We start from the raw sequence: 15,734 nt of genomic DNA on the forward strand, positions 1-15,734 counted from the left end.
TTTTTTTCTTTCTCTATGGCCCTAATCATTTTCCGTAGAAATTGCAGTTGAAAAAAAATGCTTGTAAAAAATTGAGCTTAGAAACTAAGCTACATATCTTTTTGAACTGAATTTCTGCACATATATCTAAAATATGCAGCTTCATGTACAGTTATCAGTGGTTTAAACTAGGTTTAAGTGATGATACAGACTATTTTTAGGTGACTTTGTATTTCTGAGCTTCCTTGTGTTTTTCTCCTTTAGTAGATATGTTTTAGTCTCTTCTGCTGATGGTCTCATGCCTAACTTCTAGGATGAAAAGTTGAAGTAATGGATTCTAAATGTAATCGGTGTAATCTGTGTGTTTGCCATCCAGGTTCTATGCTGGATGTGATCAAGCACATCATCTCACGTGGGGAACACAAGTCGGGCGTCCTCGATGAAGCCAGCATCGCCACCGTGTTGAAGGACGTACTGGACGGTCTGGAGTACCTGCACAAAAACGGACAGATTCACAGGTTGGCTTCCATTCAACACACCCAAGAATCCACTTTTTCTGCTTTTTCTCAATGATTCTCTCCTCATAGCAATAGCTTTATGTTTCAATTTCTGTGTTTCGGTGTAGCTTCTCATCGCTCCATTTTGTTTCCCACATGATAAAACCTCTTGTATTTGTTTTTGTTCCCAAACTGATGTGTGGGTTTACATGACCGTGTTTGTTTCTGTCTGTGTGGCCCACTGACGGCACGCCGCCTCCCGTTCCCGTTCGTTTACACGCCGCCGCTCCCAACTGGAACAATGACAGTAAAAAGTGGATGCAGAACACACAAATGAATTTAACTTGAGATACCAGTTTGATTTTGAAATCTTTAAGCCTCTAAACACTCTAGACGCGACGTGGTTTTGCATGTAAAAGCTGCACACTGGCACCTGCCAGACACTGGCCAAAACCCAGCAGCTCTTCAAACATCTGCCTACAGTCCACCAGACCATCTTTGGGGGAGACAGAATTACATAATTACTTTCCTCTTTGAACATGCTGACTCCAACAACAGCTCCCTTGTTATATCCTGGTTTTATTTTGTTTTTTTTACCAACTTTCAATGCTGCCATGAAGAAGAATTTCACAGATAGACGCCTGTTACAGCTTCAGACATGAAGTGATTTAAATGTTATCCGAGTTATGTTAATTTTATGTCATTTTTCTACATAAAATGTACATATTTTTCTAATATGTACATTTTTACTCTGTTTTACTCATTTTATTTTAAGTCTCTAGGTGGCTGGCCATGGTCAGAACGGGACAGAGGATGGAAATTAGCCTAGGCTACAATCCTGCATATTTACAGTGTCTCATTACCTTTAGAGTATTCTACACTGTTTGTTGTATGCATTGTCCCTTAAATAAATAAATACAAATACAAATACAAATGATCACATTATCATATATCATGTTTAAATGAAGCGCTGCACGGTGGCGCAGTGGTTAGGGCCTTTGCATCACAGCAAGAAGGCCCTTGCTTCAAGTCCTGGCTGGGGGACCCGAAACAGAACATCAATGTTTGCTTGTTCTCCGGCTTCCTCCCACCGTCCAAAATTATGCTTCATAGGTTATTTGGTTACTCTAAATTGTCCATAGGTGCATGGGTGTGTGATTGTGGCTCTGCGACACACTGGCGACAGTCCAAGGCTTCTCCTGCCTGGCTGGGATAGGCTCCCCCGTGACCCCGAAAGGGAAAAACGGATTAGAAGATGAATGAACGTTGTACTGTTTGAGAGCTGCTAGAAATGTCTGTAGGTTTCCTGTGGGAGCATGTGAGTTGGTTTATGTTGTGGTTTTAGACATAATGCACCATTCTGTTTCCCAGTTATATCAGTAGATGCCCCTCATGTGGTTTAGCAGAACACGGATGGCAGCCCTGAAGAACTGTTTTCCAGATCACCTCCTTTTCCATCTAAAGGTCAGCAGCACCATTCAGATTTACGGGGGATTTAAGCAGTGAGGCTGCGGCAAGTGGTCTTCTTCGGCAGGACTTCACAAGAGTGGAAAGAAATGAGGCGACATTTCCCTGTCATTGAAATGACGCACTTCTGCCACAAATGCTCATATTTTAGACTTTTATGTAACTGAAACCACTTCAAGTGGACCAGACATCTTCAGCCTGATGATGTTTTTTTTATTTTTTTTTATTCTCGTGCTTCAGGCTGAGATGTCGACAAGATTAGTGGCAGATTTTAATGGCAGCTTCAGAAAGTGATGGATGCATTATCGACTACAAATCTGAATTTCAAATTGATGTTTAATAAAAACGAATGGAAGCCCAGCTGCAGATAAACACAAGGCGTTAACTCGGCGAGTGTGATACAGTGAGAGCCTCAGGATGCAGGTTTCAGCAAAATGTGGCTGCATTATTGATCCAAGGAAAAGAGAGATGTTTTCTTGGACTAAAACCAGCCTTTAACACCATGCAGCCTGCAAGGAGCCATTAGTAAAACGTCAATAAGTCATTACTCCACCTGATGGCTCCATTCCCTTCCTCTGAGTTGGAGATATGAGAATAAAAAGGAACAAAAGCTGATTAACAAAGTGAAGCTCACTTGTTTACTGGTAAATTTGAGCTGGAGTTGAGGCTCACCGAAGGGGAAAAAAGTGTGAAGGTGTCATATGAGGTATTTAATCCGACACAAGATGGCAGAAAAGCAATTAGAGTCTTCTGGTGGGATCTGAGGGGTCAGTGGGAGACACTTGTCACAAGACGGCGAACTGTTCTACTTCATCTTTCACAGCAGCTCAGAAAGTCACGCCTCAGAGCTGCCACGAGTCTCCCAACTTCAACAGTCTGAAGACCCGCTTTTCTGGTGCCGGCAGTGAATTCACAATGAAAAGCAACTCGGGCTGATTTGTTTTTGTCCCTTCCATCCGCTTCGGTTTGCCTTTGAACATTTGTGTTGCATTGTGCCACCTCCTCCACTTTTATTATTATTATTTTTTTTGTGAATGTTGATGAGGGGCTGCACTGTGCAACCTCATCTCAGCACATTACATGCTGCTGCAGTGATGCTCAGACGCCATAGTCTGAAGGAGTGCGGGGGGGCACTTGGACAGCATTCGTCACTCCTCTTGAAGGATGCAGCCTCACCTGTTCGTGTTGAGGAAAATCTGCCAGAGATTTTTTTCCACTTTCTTCTCAAAGTGCAAATTTGGATTGTTGCAGGGGTGATGACATCTACAAATGCATGCGAGCAGGTCATACTGAGAAGTTAGAGGAGATGGTGGAAGTCCTAAGGCTACAAGCCATTGTTTCAGAGCTGGTTTACATTGGAAAGACATGGACGAGCAGGTTTGGTGTCGAGGAACTGACTCCTGGTTTTATACAGACGGAGCGCTTTTAGGATCATTTCGAGCACTAAGGGGGCAGGCCAGGTCCTCTGCTCCAGCATGAGTGTGTGAGTTCACAGATGTGCTTCTGGAAGAATCGGCAAACATTCCCATAAGCTCGCGTTCTTCCCAGAAGACTTCAAGATGTTGTGGCTCCAAAGGTTGGAACTCAAACACAGTGTGGGTTCATTAATAGTTTTTTTTTATTTAACTATTATTTTATTTGTTTGGTTTTGAACAAAGATTTTCTTCGAACCTATTAGAACTGAATGTCGCAGTTCCGCAAATGACCACTGGAGGCTGGCTTCATAAAGTCCCGAAAAACTTGCCTGAAGACTTGTTTAAAAACTATCCATGTTTGTTGCTTTATCTTTTATTCTTAACAATCGTGTGGGTGACACTTAAAACCTTTATGTGGTGACTGTGGCACGAGGTTAAGTCGTCGACTTCTTGTAGAAAAATTCCCCCTGACCACTGGGGTGTCCAAGTGTCCTTGGCGAGACACTGAACCCCACATTGCTCCGGTTGGCCTGGCCAACATGGCAGCTCTGCCGCTGTATGAAAGCGTGCCTGACCCTTTGTGTCTGATTTGGATGCAAAAGAAATAATGTAGTTTTAACATTTATTTTAAATAAACCTGCACCCACACTTTATTCCATAGAAACATGGTTCTAAAAGGCTTCACATGTTAACAATACAAGCTTATAATTATATTGTTTGTTGCAACAAAATGTAACTAGATTTATTTTACAGATTCTTCCACAAACAGTCCATTTAAAAAGCAAAAGTGACCCGCGCTGTTGGCTTCTCTGCATTTTTCTGTCATCATCAGTGTTTTGGAGGTAACTTTTCTTCAAGAAACTAAAAGTTTCTTCACCTTTCTGCAACTTTTTGTCGGGAATTTTGAACCACCTGGCCCGAGTCAATAAATATATTGTATGTTCTTGGAGGAAACTAAAAGAAAAGGAAATATTGGTCAAACAAACAACAAAAATAAAGACACTAAATGTAGAAAAAGCTTTTAAATCTCTTTTAAAACTCTTTCCATTTGATGTAACAAAAAGCTCATCTGTCCGTCACACAGCTGTGTGGTTTTTCCAGAGCCCCTCGCAATGGAATATTATGGCGTCCTCACAATAGTAGCAACTGATTATAAATAGATTCTAGTACGCAACTAAGTTTCACCGCATATAGGTCCCAAACAGCTGTTTCTGTCCGAGCTCATTAATAAAAGCATGTGGTTTGGAGTCTGCCAACATGCTGTCTTTTGTTACCATTCCAGTCGGACTTCTCAAGGTTGCACCGTTGCTGCACAGGGACTCCCCATCTTTTCCTGTCAGATCATACTCCTGATGTATCCCACATGCTGCCTTCATTCATCTGGGATTCAGTGTGTAACGCTAGTTTTCCCCGTTGCTATGGAATCTGCTGGTTATGTAGTCATCTACTGAAATTCTTCTCTGAAAAAAACGCCTCTTCCTGTGTCTATAAACGCTTGTCTTTGTATTTTATGTCACACGTGGGCTTCTATGGAAGATTTCTGACATGTTTTAGAAGCTCAGAATAAAAGTAATACATTTTAAGAGAAAAGTGGAACAAATGTCAAGAACCACATCCTACTCTGCAGCACTTGTTCCCTCACATTTCTGAAAGTTGGCATGTATTTATAGTCATTTAATTTTATTTAGTATTCCATTTAATGTATTTAAAAAAAAAAGTTTAAAACCAGTTATCTGATGTGAGAACCCTCTGCTTTGTCCTTTAGCGCCCTCCTCTGTTCAGCATCATTAACTGCTCTTCTACTAACTGATTTTTGTGTGTATGTGTACGTATAGATGGAAATTTAAAGACTTTTCTTATGTTATTTAAAATCAGCCAAACATCCTGGTTGATGTTCAAGAGGGAAACCTGTCTGTGGATGTTCTGAGGCTTCAGCTTCATCCCTTTTAAAGGAGGGATTTCTGTTTCAAACGGTAGCGCACCGGGGAAAACCTCCTCTGCCACCGTCCTTTTATGTCCTTGCCCATTGCTTGACCCTTTATCTGTGGCACCAAAAGTCTGTTGCCATGACAACGCTGTCTGGCTGGTAAAATTGCTGCATGCACTCTGTGACAGACCGGCAGTCTGTCCCAGCTGAATGCTCTCATCAGCACCAGCGGAGGCTGAGCTGGGGGCAACTGGTAATTATCTCCTGTTTAACAGGGAAACGAAACTGCTAATTAAAACTCGATTTTTCAAAAACAAGCACAAAATGCAGTCTGCTTTTTATTTCCATTCACAGTTTTAACTGGCGCGTGAAAGCTTTGCAAGAAACTGAGGTTTTGGAATCATTTTGTCATTCCAGGGATCTTAAAGCCGGGAACATTCTGCTTGGAGACGATGGTTCGGTGCAGATAGCAGGTAATTTTTTCAAATATAACACTACTGACCTGGAAGATGGATTAATCTGGAGATAAAACATGTTATCAAAGTGTTGCCCTATTTGATGTCTAGGGGTACCTAGAGGAGCATAACATTAACGTTTTTGCCCCTTTAAATTAATAACTAAAACACCAAAAGTTTGTCTCCATACAAAATTAACACAATTATTTACAAATTAATAAATACCAAAACAACAATAACTTAAAAAGGGGAAGCAAAAAGGCTTCAGGATGAACCAAGGCCAATACAACAAACAAAACCCCACCTAACTGAAATCTGCAATCTTACCTGTGAATGAAAGAAAAGGGAAATTAATGACGAAACACTAACCTCCCTAGGCTAACATAAGCAGGAGTTCACCCCTACAGCTTCACTTAAACATGACTACAAACAAAAGAAAACACAGAGTGGGCCTAAACACAAAACTACAAAGTGCAACACAAATGAAAGAACAGGTGATGAAGAGCGCCCAGCTGCAGTGGAGGCAGGTTGCAGCGAAGCTCCCTTTCTTCAGGCTGGAGGGCCACATGGTGCTTTTAAGGCTGCCTCCATCAGCTTAGGTCCAATGGATGCCACAGCCTTTCCAGCACCACTCCTGAAAATAATCAGACACACAAAGATCCACAAACACAACAAAGTCCCACTCTGATATAGAAAGAAAAGAAAATGCAACAAATACAAAAAGTACATTCCGTGTTTTTTTTCTCCTCAGACTTCGGCGTCAGTGCCTTTCTAGCTGCTGGTGGAGACATGACTAGAAACAAAGTGCGGAAGACGTTTGTGGGAACCCCGTGCTGGATGGCCCCAGAGGTCATGGAGCAGGTCAGGAGGATTCACGCTGGGTCTGCTGAACCTGTCTGCTTTTGCGGCAACGCAGCATTTTTCCCTCCCCGCAGGTGAGGGGCTACGACTTCAAAGCAGATATCTGGAGTTTTGGGATCACCGCAATCGAGCTTGCCACAGGCGCCGCACCTTATCACAAATACCCACCCATGAAGGTGAAAACTTTGTGGCAAAGTTGAACCAAAAAAAGCCCAGATTTGGGTTTTTAGTCACTGTGCTGTTGTGCCTTTAGGTCTTAATGCTGACCCTGCAGAACGACCCACCAACTTTGGAGACCGGCATCACGGACAAGGAAATGGTAAAGAAATATGGCAAATCCTTCAGGAAGATGATCTCTTCGTGTCTACAGAAAGACCCAGAGAAAAGGTACAACTAGTTTCAGAAAAAACAGATTTCTCACTCTCCAAAGAGTTAACCATGCTTTACTATGACTTCGTTCGTTTTTCTGTCAGACAGTGTTTTTACTTTCCTTTATTTGCAGATTTTAATAATTAAAATGAGCAGAAAAACATCATTTTTTCTGGATTCTCACTTAAGTGCAATTCTGTTCGTTTTCAGGCCAACGTCATTGGAGTTGTTGAAGCATAAATTCTTCCAGAAAGCTAAGGTAGGAAAAAAAATCTGCCCCCTTTAATTTCCTTTGGTTATTTCTACCCTTTCAGCTGTAAAAACTTTGATTTAATCAAAGAACGCCACAGATTTATTGTGAATCAAACTAAGTATTTTAGTTCCTGGGAGGTTTCTGTGATCCAGTTTGCGTATGTGTGTTTGTGTTTGTGTCTTTGCACTGTTCTTTGCCACACTAACAAAGGCAGGGATAAACAGACTGTGGCCGGCCTCCGGCTGCCCAGCGCCATAGCAACCAGAGAGCAGGCTCAGCAAGTCTGGATCACTAACTGCAATGCTTTGAATGAACAGCAGATGGCAGATGTTATCACAGTTTTACAGAAATTAGGGAAACAAACATGTTTTTTTTAAAAATCCATATTTATTTTATTTCTGTTGTTACAAGAAAAGCCTGCTCGCATTGTGAGAATATTTTTCTTCAAGCTCAGGTAAAGATGAATTTTCTTTGGGACTCTGAGTTGTGAGCACTTTGAACTTTTGATGAGGAAGAGGTCTTCTTCTAAAGACCTGAATGGCGCCCCTCAATGACCTTGACTGGAGTGAAATGAGGTCTTTTCAAGCGAGGCAGTCATGGCTCAACAGAAAACAAAAATAAAATCTTCGTTTAGTTCCTGGTTTATTATCCTGATCTGATGACAGGACCCTCACCAGGGTTTGAACATTTCAGAATGAGCAGATCCAGGTTTGACGCTGGTTTCTTTTTTCCCCACCACAGAACCATGAATTCTTACATGACAGACTACTGCAAAAGGCACCCACAATAACGGAGAGGTCAAAAAGGGTAAGGAGGGATCCAATCTTGTGCTCTGTTGCTGAAGATCATGAACTCAGCTGTTTGCACCTATGGCGGTCAGGTGCGCCGGGTGCCAGGTTCCAGCGGGCGTCTCCATAAAACGGAGGATGGCGAGTGGGAGTGGAGTGATGACGAGCTCGATGAAGAAAGTGAAGAAGGCAGAGCAGCTGTTGCAGCTTTGAGGGTGAGACCCGACCCTCCGTTTGCCCGTCTCCTGCACTTATGGATCGTTATTACCCCCACGCGTCTTCCTCCCTGTTCTCCTGCTGAAGTTGTCGTTCTCGTGTCTGTGCGGTAGCATGTTTGTTGTGCGTCTCTCCCACCAGTCTCATCTCTGTGTGTTTGTGTGTGTGTCCTGACGGCCAAGGAGCAGCAGGTGAAGCCTGTTAGTGCCCCCAGGCGACAAGTGCGCTTCTCCTACCCACTCGAGCTGCCTGCATCCAGGGTTGTTCACTTGCCACCATGATACAGATGGCATTCCCCTAACAAGGAAGGACTCCCAGAGGACCGCAGAATGTGGGAGAGCAGAGAAAGGCAGTTAGAAATGCATTAAACGGCCGGTAGACATTTATATAAATGTTAAGATTTATTGTTTATAGGTCAGGCTTCTGCAACCTCTGGAGCCACACTTTACCCCCTCTATTATGGCTGAAGAAAAATAAGAAAAATAATAATAATTTTAATAAGGAACATTTAAGTTTGGCATCACTCCACCAAGCATCAAAGTTGATCAGAGTCATATTTGACAGAATGCCAAGCAAAACGATAATTCATACATAAGGTGCACTGAATTATATGGTGGCCTGTCCGTTTTTTTTTTGTTTTTTTTTAATAATCAAAAAGGGTAACTTTGTTAGCTCTGATTTAATTTTGCTTAGTTTGGTTAACAAATTTATGCCTAAGAAACTGTTAAACATTATCAATTAATTTATAGTTAGGGGAAAAAAAGAATTCAAAAAAAAGAAAAAAAAGAATTCAAGAATTTAATTATTACCAAAACAAAAATAGCAAAGGGAAAACACAGAGAAAGTGGGAGATCCCATTCCTGGAAGCCATCTGTATTTCCATTTCTTTCATAAGTACTGACCTAATCATACACACTGAGGACAAAGCAGTTTGCTTTAGCGGCTTTGTAAAAATGACACCTAATGACCATCAAGGACTTGAAATCACTTCTCTTTCTTTGTAACGGCCTGCATGTTGGCAAACTGAATTGAAGAATATATGAAGTAAAATAAGCAAAAATTACCTTTCTGAGTATTTTTTCGTACAAATCATTGTAAATCAGGAGCAGAGGAAATAAATGCCGTTTTGAAAATGAGCTTGTTTGTTAGGTAGAAAATACGCTGGGCGGGCCACAAGCTCCCCGCTCCAGGCATTCACGGGGAGGGGAAAGGGGCAAATTTCTAATAAACTACTGCCATTCTGCAGAAACGATGTCCCAGAAAGTTTTTTTAATTTTAGCTAAAAACGGCATAATCACAATTCAAACACCACTTGAAAAGCTTTTACTACAGATCCACAGATCATTGGAGTGGGTCTATCAGGATGTTTCAAAATCCGACTATCCTGAAATAAAGAACCATGCAGAACAGAATCACACACATGAAGCAGGAGTTTATCCTGTTTATTGTGTGGAGCTACAGCCACAAACTCATCGATTGACCCAATCATATCATAGTTTTTCAGCTCAGTTTGCCCACAGCGATTCTTTTCTGTCTTTTCCTGCATTTCATGGAGATCATTTCTTCTTCTTTTTCCCTCCAAGTGGTCAGTTTGACTGCATAACTATGTGGCTTACTCCTGATTCTCTATTGATTCATGTTCCTTCTCCTTTTTCTCACTTGTTTACAGCTCTACTAGAGTTTATTACAGTGTTTTTGGTTTGGAATCACAGTTTTAAAGGTAATTTTTTGGTAAATGAAACACTTGGCCAATCCATGATCTTACCTGCATTGAAGCTGTTGTGCGTTGTACAAGGGTCAAACCAAATCTGGTAATATTTGATATTTCCCTGATGGTCACACGAACAGAAGTAAACAGGTGGGCCCTTTTGTGTGATTCCTTGCTTTCCTGTTTGCGCGTTTGCTTGGAAGCGCTCTGTTTTTGTTTTGCGGAAGTCTTCTGGGTGGAGACCCTCTCTGAAAATGTGTCCGTCTGTCACCTACAGTCGCCAAGAGTGAAGGAGGGACCCGAGAACTCAGAGGTCAGAGACTCTCCTCGTTTGGGCTAAATCCATATCTGAGTTTTTTTAAACCAAAGTTTGGGAAGCTTATGTCTTAGAGATATTTTCATATTTAAAAATATACTGAGATCTAGTTGGTGAGAGTCAAAGAGTTTGTGTGTTTTCCAGATGTTCCAGACTCCAGAGTCTTTCACCAGTCAACTGCAGTTGGTGGATGCAGGTCAGACTGAACTACCTCAGCCCCCACCTGTCAACACTCAACCCCCCGGTGAGGCTTTGCTCTGCGTTCCTCCCACTCAGGTCAGCCTCCTTAACCTTCCAAACACCAAATTCTTTTTTTGGTTTCATAATTTGATTCAAATCTGTCGCTCAACAGATTTCCTCGTCCTCGGGCAATGTTCAGTCTCCCATCAGTTTAGTCCTGAGGTTAAGGTGGGCGCCATTATTTTATACCACAGCAGAACCTGTTGGACTTTGTTTGAATTCTTTCTCTTGTTTGCTCAGAAACTTAAAAAAAGAACTAAACGACATCCGCTTTGAGTTTATGCCAGGGAGAGGTAAGTGAAGCAACAAAAAAAAAACAATTCTACTCTGTAATTTTTGCTGCTCTGAATAAGTTTAACTGTTTTTTTAATGGTTGTTGTCTCATTGTGGACCTTCAGACACAGCAGATGGCGTCTCACAGGAGCTGGTGTCTGCAGGTCTGGTGGATGGGAGGGATGTAGTTATAGGTCAGTGGTGCAAATGCTTCATTTCTAGTTTTTATAACTCATATTAGAAAGCAAATTAGCTAAACCTCTGTCAGAAATCATGTTTCTGAAAGAGAATTTACCATAAGATCTCAACTTACAATCAACAGCTTCAAGCTAAATATTACATAAATAGATAAATGATGCTCGTTAGCTTCACTTTTTGTTTTTAACAAACGGGATGATGGTTTTAAAGCTGCAGCTGACATGCACACAAGGTGATGGGGTCTCATTTAAGAAAATCACCCTGGGTCTCTGAAGGATGAGTAAGATATCTCCCGTTTAGAACAGGTCCTGTGTGCTGTTCGCAGAAGCTTTTCTCACATCACGCCAGTCCTGACTGGCAGACAGGAGGGAGGGACTTCCTTCTGGTTTAAACCCTAAATCACACTGGTGCGACTCTGTTGCGTTGACCCAAAAAATATAACGTTCATTCATCAGTCGGACCGTTTGCATCGTCTCGGTCATTTCTGCGTCTGACGTCTGTCCTGCCGCAACGCAAGTTTAACATAAGTTTAATTTCCAGTTTGTTGATATGATTTTTGGGCAAAAAACAGGTCCGGGTTTCAAAATAAAAACTGCTGTTGTACTTTCAAAATTAAAAAATCATGTAAGTTGTTTTATATTTAAGGAGATGTGCCCTTGCGAAAACGCACGCAACACTGCAGAAAACCCCATCGTTCATCTTCCCACTGGACGACAAAAGTTTAGGTTTGGAAGTAGAAAAACACAACATAATTTATGACACAAAACATAGGAAGGCGAAGGGCGCTGGGCCGATTGCCAAAGTTTTGGATGAACTATGTGACACAGTTGTGGAAGGACAAACTATTCCTCCTGAGTCAAGGAGGGAGAGGCGACAGGGGGGATGGACCAGAGGCGCAACAGAGACTAAGTAAACTAACAGACTCCCCATGGAACCCAAGGGAGACGCATTGCAGACGGACCAATGTAAATCCAGCGTTAGAGTCGGATGTTGCCTCCTCCTCCTCAGTCTGAGTAAAAGCACCTCTTTTTGCTTTTAGGGAAGGAGGGTGGTCTGGTGAGATAGTTCACACATGTGTCAAGGAACCAGGGTTCATCTCTTGACCTAGAGTTCTATTTTTACATTTGTTTCGGTGTCTCACTGGGGGATGCAGTGACTCCCGTACTGTCAGACAAACCACCAGCCATTTGGGTTGTTTCTGGGAACAAGAAAAGGTATTGGACTGAAGGAGGAGAAGGTGACGTCCTTCTAGAGTACCGGTAGACGTCACCTTCTGTCTGCCAGACTAAAGTGGAAAAATCTTCACTTTAGTCTGGCGTGTTCCCATAGTGAGATACCAAAACGAATGCTGAAAAAGAACTCAAGTCTGTGTTAACCGGCTCGTACATGAGGTCTATTGCTAGTTTATTGATAAAAATGTTTTATTCTTTTGGACTAAAAGACATTTTTTTTGTTTCAGTTGCTGCAAATTTGCAGAAAATAGTTGATGAGCCTCAAAGCAATAAAAGTGTCACTTTCAAACTGGTGAGTCAAACACATCTTCAGGATTATCCTTTCATATTAATATTTGGATGGAATTTCAAAAGAACTTTTCTGAATTGATATTTTTCAAGTTATTAAAGTAACATTCAAAAAGAGAAAACAGATGAGCTGAAATGGAGTTTGGAGATGTTGAGCTGAATCCAAATAATCCCTTCCTTCTCTTCTTCCAGGCCTCCGGAACTGAGGAGGTTCCAGATGACATCAAGCTGATGGGCTTTGCTCAGCTCAGCATTAGTTAAACTGTTGCTCTACTTGGAACCGTGACTTGCCTAAAAAAATGTGAAAATAAAAAAAAAAAAAAAAAAAAAAGAAAAGACAAAATTTGTTTCATGCATTTCCTTTCCTTTCCATGGCTGTAAAGAAACCACTACTGCCAAAGAAAAACCAGACCAGTACAGAACAGCGCCTGGTTGGAGTCGGGTGGTCAGCAGATGTTTCGTTTGTTGTGAGAATCACACAGGAAAAGTTTACAGTGTACTTGTAGAAGAGTGAAAGCATCTACACGTAACTATTTAATCATTCTGGCTTTCCTCACTCTGATATTTTCTTTCTAACGTGATGCATTTGCACAATCCGAACTAAAGCCCTTGAATCCTAATAAATGTAACAATGCCTTAGGTTCATCAGAACTACTAAATGCACGAAGTGGGAATATTCCCCGTTATCTGTTGTCTGAAGTGTCCACATGTCCACATGCGGGTGCTGCTGCCAAACATTTCACTTTATTTTGAAAGGTCACAATCGTTTTACAGGATGTGATCCGTGAGAATGAAAAATGCCAGGATGCCCCATCTTTACGATTTTAACTTAAAAATTAGGATTTTCTTTCTATTAATATTAACAGTGACATCTAAAAAAAAAATTGTTAGAAAAGTAAAAATGAATCATTTTGGTAGATTTTCACATTAAAAAGGCAGGATTTTAGCTTAGCAAAAACTACAAAAGTGGGCAGACACATCACAAACAGGAAGCCTTGTGTTTTTTGAAACATTTAATTGGTATGTCTGTTGCTTACGCAATTCTGTCAGATGAAAGGTTCTGTTTGGTCAAAAGTGGCTCCTGAATACTAAAAATTAAGGTAAAATGTTGTGCAGCAGCTGAAACTTTGCGTCTTTGAGGAAACAGTTTCACATAATCTTAACGAGAAAAAGATTTGAGTGCAAATTCGTTTTTGTGAATGAAAAGGTCTGATTTCTAGTGTGTAAATAAAACATTAAGCTTCTTTTTTGGTCTGATTAAGTCGCCAAAGTTTCTTTTTTTTTTTTTTGGCCTAGAGTTTCAGCCCTCTGCTGTGGTCACAAGCTGACGCTGGCGCAGCCTCACACAAATTAAAAAGTGTCGCATTTTTTATCCTTTTGCCTTTAAAAAGAAAATTCTACTGTGGTGCCAAAGCTGTCCTGAAACACCTCCCTGCAGTTTAAGCGAACCTCTCCTGGTTTCTTTGAGCTATTATACAACTTCAAACACCTGTTCTGCCCTTTTTTATTTTTTTATTTCATTAAGCAAAAGCCCAGCCATGATTGTAAACCATATGAATGATTAGCTTTGAATTGTGATGGAAAAAAGGGCAGTTAAGAGCACAGATGTTGCACATGTGACTGCCTTTTATTGTGAAAGTAAATGTGTCTTGCAGTTTGGCTGGAAACAAAACCACAGCAGGAGATTCATTTATTGTTCCACTGAAATGTGAAGATCTCAGATCCCAGCAAGGTTTTAATATTCGGTTGGTTTTAATGATAGTGTCATAACTCTGCAGTTGCCATATTAAATGAAATGTAATAAAAAAAAAATTGTCTTGCAGATGAAATGTTTAGGAGGGGAAATGTTGTATTTTGATTATGAAGATGTTAAAAGCCTTAAACAGATAATGAAGCCCCCCCCCCCCCCCCCCCCCCCCACACACACACACCCCAACCTTTTTATTTGGTTTATTTTGAAGTTTTGTTTCAGACCTTTATTGTCTGCCTGTCACATGTAAAGATTTACTGGAATAAAGATCTACAGATTGATCTTGTGTTTCACTCCTGGCTTTTCCGTCTATTATTCTAATGATGTTGGTTTTGTTTTTGCTTACGGTGAAGCTAAATTTAGTAACCGACACCACAAAAACACATTTGTCCGAGCGACAAGTCGTCACGGCTGTAACATAGTTATTTTCTCACCTGTTGTTGTTTTTCAAGCTTTTCTTTACTGTTTTGAAGTTCAAAGAATGTTTCTTTAACTTTTAATCAGAACAAAGGATGAACATATCAGAACCATTTAAGAAACCAAATCTTTATTTTACGGTAGTAAAATGGTCCAAAACCTTCAAGGAATATATTTTAACCCCTGGAAACTATGGGGGTGGGGAAAGAAGTCTTATTTAAATCCATCTGATGTGACTTAAAGTGAGATTATGTGCAGATTTAAGAGACTAAAAGTTTGCATTTTTTTGTTTTCGCATTAATAAAAAAAAAAAAAAAAAAAACAGTTGACGGCTTCCTAAAAGAGTCCACAAAGTTACAGAGTCCAGGTTTCCTACCAAGGAGAGGAAAAAAGCAGATTAAGAGAGTTTTGGCCTGCCAGCACTGACATGGTTGAGATTCACACTTCTATAGATGACTGCCACAGAACATACTCATAAAATGCATTTTAGACAGTGAGTTATGGATGGCAGAGCTTCTTACAGCTAAACCAGGACAAAACAGGTTTTAGTGATCGGTTCTGAAGACACGAGAGAGATTGGTTATCTAAACTAAAAAATTGTAAAACTTCTCAGTGTGTGAGAAACCTGGGCATTATTTTTGAGTCTGAGAAAAAGGGTTAAAACAGGATTTTATCAGCTTAAAGATGCCGGAGTCGCCCATTTCTCTCTTGCCAGCACAGAGGTGCTAATGCATGCTTTTATTTCCAGCAGATCAGATTATTGTAATGTCCTCCTCTCTGGTCTTCCCAGGAGGATATCGAACCTTCAACTGCTGCAGAATTCAGCCACACGCGTGTTGATGAGGACCAGAGGGCGAGAACACATTACACCGATTTTAGAATGGCTGCATTGGCTCCCCGTGCAATGTAGAATTGATTTTAACCTTATTTTATTGGTTTATAAATGTTTTTATGGTCTTGGGCCTTTATATTGATTTCTAATATGATTTTAAAGTATGAGCCCTCGCGGACCCTGAGGTCCTCTGATACAGGCCTTCTGGTTTTCCCAAAAGTAAGAACTAAAACATACGGCGAGGCCTTATTGA

At 40.9% G+C, this 15,734-nt stretch overlaps 1 protein-coding gene across 4 annotated transcripts in view; it reads left to right on the forward strand.

Moving 5' to 3' along the window:
- oxsr1b (oxidative stress responsive kinase 1b) overlaps positions 1 to 14,525 on the forward strand; it is a 32,685-nt gene extending 18,160 nt beyond the window's left edge. For 2 of the 4 annotated variants that reach the window (XM_078938248.1, XM_078938250.1), the window contains exons 4-19: positions 356 to 497; positions 5,703 to 5,758; positions 6,492 to 6,601; positions 6,676 to 6,777; positions 6,855 to 6,988; positions 7,181 to 7,229; positions 7,965 to 8,030; positions 8,104 to 8,226; positions 8,410 to 8,487; positions 10,213 to 10,248; positions 10,396 to 10,527; positions 10,604 to 10,659; positions 10,732 to 10,784; positions 10,890 to 10,958; positions 12,422 to 12,486; positions 12,675 to 14,525. In XM_078938248.1, the coding sequence (XP_078794374.1) occupies positions 356 to 497; positions 5,703 to 5,758; positions 6,492 to 6,601; positions 6,676 to 6,777; positions 6,855 to 6,988; positions 7,181 to 7,229; positions 7,965 to 8,030; positions 8,104 to 8,226; positions 8,410 to 8,487; positions 10,213 to 10,248; positions 10,396 to 10,527; positions 10,604 to 10,659; positions 10,732 to 10,784; positions 10,890 to 10,958; positions 12,422 to 12,486; positions 12,675 to 12,743 (1,340 nt within the window). In that variant the 3' untranslated portion in view covers positions 12,744 to 14,525. The remainder of the gene's footprint in view (positions 1 to 355; positions 498 to 5,702; positions 5,759 to 6,491; positions 6,602 to 6,675; positions 6,778 to 6,854; positions 6,989 to 7,180; positions 7,230 to 7,964; positions 8,031 to 8,103; positions 8,227 to 8,409; positions 8,488 to 10,212; positions 10,249 to 10,395; positions 10,528 to 10,603; positions 10,660 to 10,731; positions 10,785 to 10,889; positions 10,959 to 12,421; positions 12,487 to 12,674) is intronic. The other 2 variants (XM_078938249.1, XM_023950451.2) reach the window with 2 other exon arrangements.
- Positions 14,526 to 15,734: the final 1,209 nt, after the last annotated feature.

Source organism: Oryzias latipes, chromosome 20, assembly GCF_053564925.1.
Source record: "Oryzias latipes strain Hd-rR chromosome 20, Olatipes_Hd-rR_3.1".
Classification (NCBI taxonomy): Eukaryota; Metazoa; Chordata; class Actinopteri; order Beloniformes; family Adrianichthyidae; genus Oryzias; species Oryzias latipes.